We start from the raw sequence: 1,927 nt of genomic DNA on the forward strand, positions 1-1,927 counted from the left end.
TAAATGCATTACATTTACTCAACTCAGTTGAGTGGAACCAGCTGATATAATTTAAGTAAATCCAACACATCTGTGTTTTGAGTGTACACAAACTCTTCAAGCAGTGCCTCCTCAGGCTAGATAAATAACAATTGTGTCGTTATCAAATGGTTTTTTTGACGATGTCACTGGCATTTTAGTGCTTTATTATGTTAACAGAATGAACTAATTTGTTTTCCTCACTTGTCTAACATTAAAAATTACTTAAGCGTTTATTTGATTTACAAGGAAATGCTCCCTTTTTCTCAGTATTTTATAACTTTTAAAACCYGATTCAATGTGATATAAGTCAACAGATATAATGATTTCCATAGATCCTTTTCAGAAATGGTTAATTTTGTGTTTTTTGTTGCTTTTCAGTATGTTTAAAAGCTCTAATTTGCTTCCTGTTAGTCACAAAGAGCTGCAGCGCTTCTCCCTGTTTCTCTGCCTGGTTCTGTCTGAATGAAGACACCAGGTTTAATTAGGATCTGATAAAAATACACCAACAATTCACTGATCGCACTCTGCATGAGCAGCATATTTTCAACATAAGGACATGAAACTAGAAATCATGAGTGTCGTTTCCGGATTTTATGAAACGAGTGTCTGATAAGACGCTTTATTGTGAACTTCAAAATCTTTTCTCTTCTTAGATTGTAGCTTTGAATAAAACTAAGGAGCGGATGAGGCCTTATCATGTCTACCATACGAACGATGACCCCGACATCAAAAAGATTAAAAAGGTAAAAACGGTTTTTCATATTCAGTATTTTTCTTTAAACAGAAAAAAATGTATATGCGTGTGTGTTACTCATTACCTTCTCATCCACAGGTGCAGAGTTTCATGCGAGGCTGGCTCTGTCGCAGGAAGTGGAAAATCATCGTTCAGGACTACATTTGTTCTCCTCACGCAGAGAGCATGAGGAAGAGGAACCAGATCGTCTTCAATATGGTGGAGGCCGAGACAGAGTATGTAAATACATTACGCCTGGAGCGACAGGCAGCCCACACTGTAGTAAGGTTGTCACTGCAGCACCGTTATCTCACTATGGAAAGCGGTGAGATAACAGTCTGATAGGGCTGTAAATGTAATTTAGCTTTAATTGAATTTAATTGAATAGATTTGAATCAGTCAAATCAGCAGGTCGAGGTTTGGACCTTCAGGTGTCACAGTGACACACTGAGAAACTGAGAYACGCCTTCTGTGTGTTAATTTAAAAACTGTTCCTGAGGTTTGATGAGTTGAGCTGTTTAATGTTTTTTTTAAATCCAATGAGTGATCAGTATCAACATAAAACATACATAATGTTTATTAAGATAAAGAAGGAACGCGTATAAATAAAGAAATCGATAAAATTTAAAAAGTACAGGAAACAGTTGTAGTGTCCTTTACCGATACCAGTATTTTTACTCTTACTCATACACATTACCCGACAATCATACTTGTTATTTTTATTTACTGTAACATTTTTCAGCAGTATTTAACTTGATTTGATCTGATCCAGTCAAAGGGGCTGGAAGTCTATAAGGAAGAAGAGCCACCTTGTTTTATTAACATAATAAATGTGTTTTTAAAGTCACTGTGTAATGTTAAAGTTCTAACTGACTCTGCATTGGCGAGTATCCAAACTAAAGTACTCGTACTCGGTTTGAGAAAAACTGGTATCGAGACACCCATAGTTAAACTGTTATCATTACAAGCTCGAAAATGATACTTTATAAGAAAACGTTTAAGACATCTTGTATTTTTTTCAAAGGCCAGTGATGGATGTTGTTATAGAAAATTGCTGTCATACAGTAAATATTGTTTGTTCATCCAAGTAATACATTGTTATTTATCTCTCTCTCTCTCTCTCTCTCTCTGTGTGTGTGTGTGTGTGTGTGTGTGTGTGTGTGTGTGTGTGTG

The 1,927-nt window shown here is 35.8% G+C and overlaps 1 protein-coding gene across 3 annotated transcripts in view; it reads left to right on the forward strand.

Moving 5' to 3' along the window:
• rasgrf2b (Ras protein-specific guanine nucleotide-releasing factor 2b) overlaps positions 1-1,927 on the forward strand; it is a 53,999-nt gene that overhangs the window by 25,999 nt on the left and 26,073 nt on the right. For all 3 annotated transcript variants that reach the window (XM_014002592.1, XM_014002593.1, XM_014002594.1), the window contains exons 4-5: positions 675-764; positions 854-990. In XM_014002592.1, the coding sequence (XP_013858046.1) occupies positions 675-764; positions 854-990 (227 nt within the window). The remainder of the gene's footprint in view (positions 1-674; positions 765-853; positions 991-1,927) is intronic.

The sequence above is a fragment of the Austrofundulus limnaeus genome, unplaced genomic scaffold (assembly GCF_001266775.1).
Source record: "Austrofundulus limnaeus strain Quisiro unplaced genomic scaffold, Austrofundulus_limnaeus-1.0 Scaffold14, whole genome shotgun sequence".
Classification (NCBI taxonomy): domain Eukaryota; kingdom Metazoa; phylum Chordata; class Actinopteri; order Cyprinodontiformes; family Rivulidae; genus Austrofundulus; species Austrofundulus limnaeus.